Raw genomic sequence first — 1,384 nt, forward strand, 5'->3', positions numbered from 1 at the left:
CAGTTGCCTTATCGCCACCTGTACTGTTTCTTGATAGGCCAAAATCGGCTGGGGAGCAGAATGCAAGCAGTACGACACCATGATCACAGCCGAGACTGGTCTTGTTGGTCCAAGCCCTGCAGCTCGCTTCAGAGTGGCCTGGAATGAACTACCTTCTGCCCTGAAACGCTACGCAAAGAAGTGCGGAACTTCATACAAACTGTCTTTAGCCTACTTACATGCAATATGGACTATGTCAAATTATATTTGTAAATTTCTTTTCAAGGGTGTATGACTACATTCCTGCTTCCATGCTGGCTGGCTTGATTAAAGAAAAGGATGAAAACAGCGCCAAGCAGCTTTCATTTACTGTGGTTGCCACATCTGATAAGACACTTGACCTCATTTGGAAAACACCAGAGGTATTAATAATCAAGTCGTTCTAACAAAATGTGAGTGCCTATTTATTTTAATATATTTAACTTATTTCTAATAATTATGAATTTTTCCATCTACAGCGTACTGTCTATAAGCTGGCTTTGCATCTTCCCATCACTCTGCCACTTGAGGAAGTCACAGGTCTCACACCCTTCGATGACTTGGCTGATAAAGTCCACTACTTGTTTGCCAAGGCTGGCGCAGGTAATGGCTGACCTTATTATTCAACATGAATTGTATTGGCAGTTACTTTTGACTATGTGCAAAAGATTTAACTTTTCCTTTTTTTCACAGCTGAATGCACCTTCACCAGAGACACACTGACCACATTCAACAAGAGGAGATACAAGAACGAGATGCCTCTGTCTTGCTACCAAGTTCTGGCACAGGATTGCACCAATGAGCTGAAATTCATGGTTCTGCTGAAGAAGGATCACATTGAACAGAACCATATCAATGTCAAGATTGCTGACATGTGAGTGCTGATTAAAAACAATTAAGTGACTTTCATCCACAAGTTGACAAAACTAAATTAAACATTTTCATTTCTGCACTTGTAGTGATATTGACATGTACCCGAAGAACACTGACGTGATTGTGAAGGTCAATGGAATGGAAATACCCATCAACAACCTGCCATACCAGCATCCAACAGGTTTCTGTAAATATTAATTTGCCAATCAAAATCTCAGCAATATGTAATTTAATATTGCAAAACAAATCATGCTACAAATCATCGATAAAACATGGTTCTGTTGGAGCTGAAAATTTCGTCAAATCCCTTGTATGTACTGAATTTAAATTGCTTCAAGTAAATGATTATGAAATGTTTTTTGTCTTACAGCTAAAATCCAGATAAGACCAAAGGGTGAAGGCATCTCTGTGTTCGCTCCCAGCCATGGTCTTCATGAAGTCTACTTTGACAAGAACTCATGGAAGGTAAATCTAACATTAATTGTGGGCAATT

At 39.5% G+C, this 1,384-nt stretch overlaps 1 protein-coding gene across 1 annotated transcript; it reads left to right on the forward strand.

The window, feature by feature from the left end:
- Positions 1-43: 43 nt before the first annotated feature.
- On the forward strand, positions 44-1,374 carry LOC111669850 (vitellogenin-like; the record flags this gene model as incomplete). The annotated part of the gene is made up of 6 exons (XM_087178470.1): positions 44-180; positions 266-401; positions 498-621; positions 712-892; positions 978-1,072; positions 1,262-1,374. Coding segments are annotated over exons 1-6 (750 nt in total), but the record flags the coding sequence as incomplete, so codon positions are not given.
- Between the last annotated feature and the right edge of the window lie 10 nt (positions 1,375-1,384).

This window comes from Seriola lalandi, unplaced genomic scaffold (genome assembly GCF_002814215.2).
Source record: "Seriola lalandi dorsalis isolate HSWRI2012SDOR001 ecotype SW California unplaced genomic scaffold, Sedor1 jcf7180002005242, whole genome shotgun sequence".
Classification (NCBI taxonomy): Eukaryota; Metazoa; Chordata; class Actinopteri; order Carangiformes; family Carangidae; genus Seriola; species Seriola lalandi.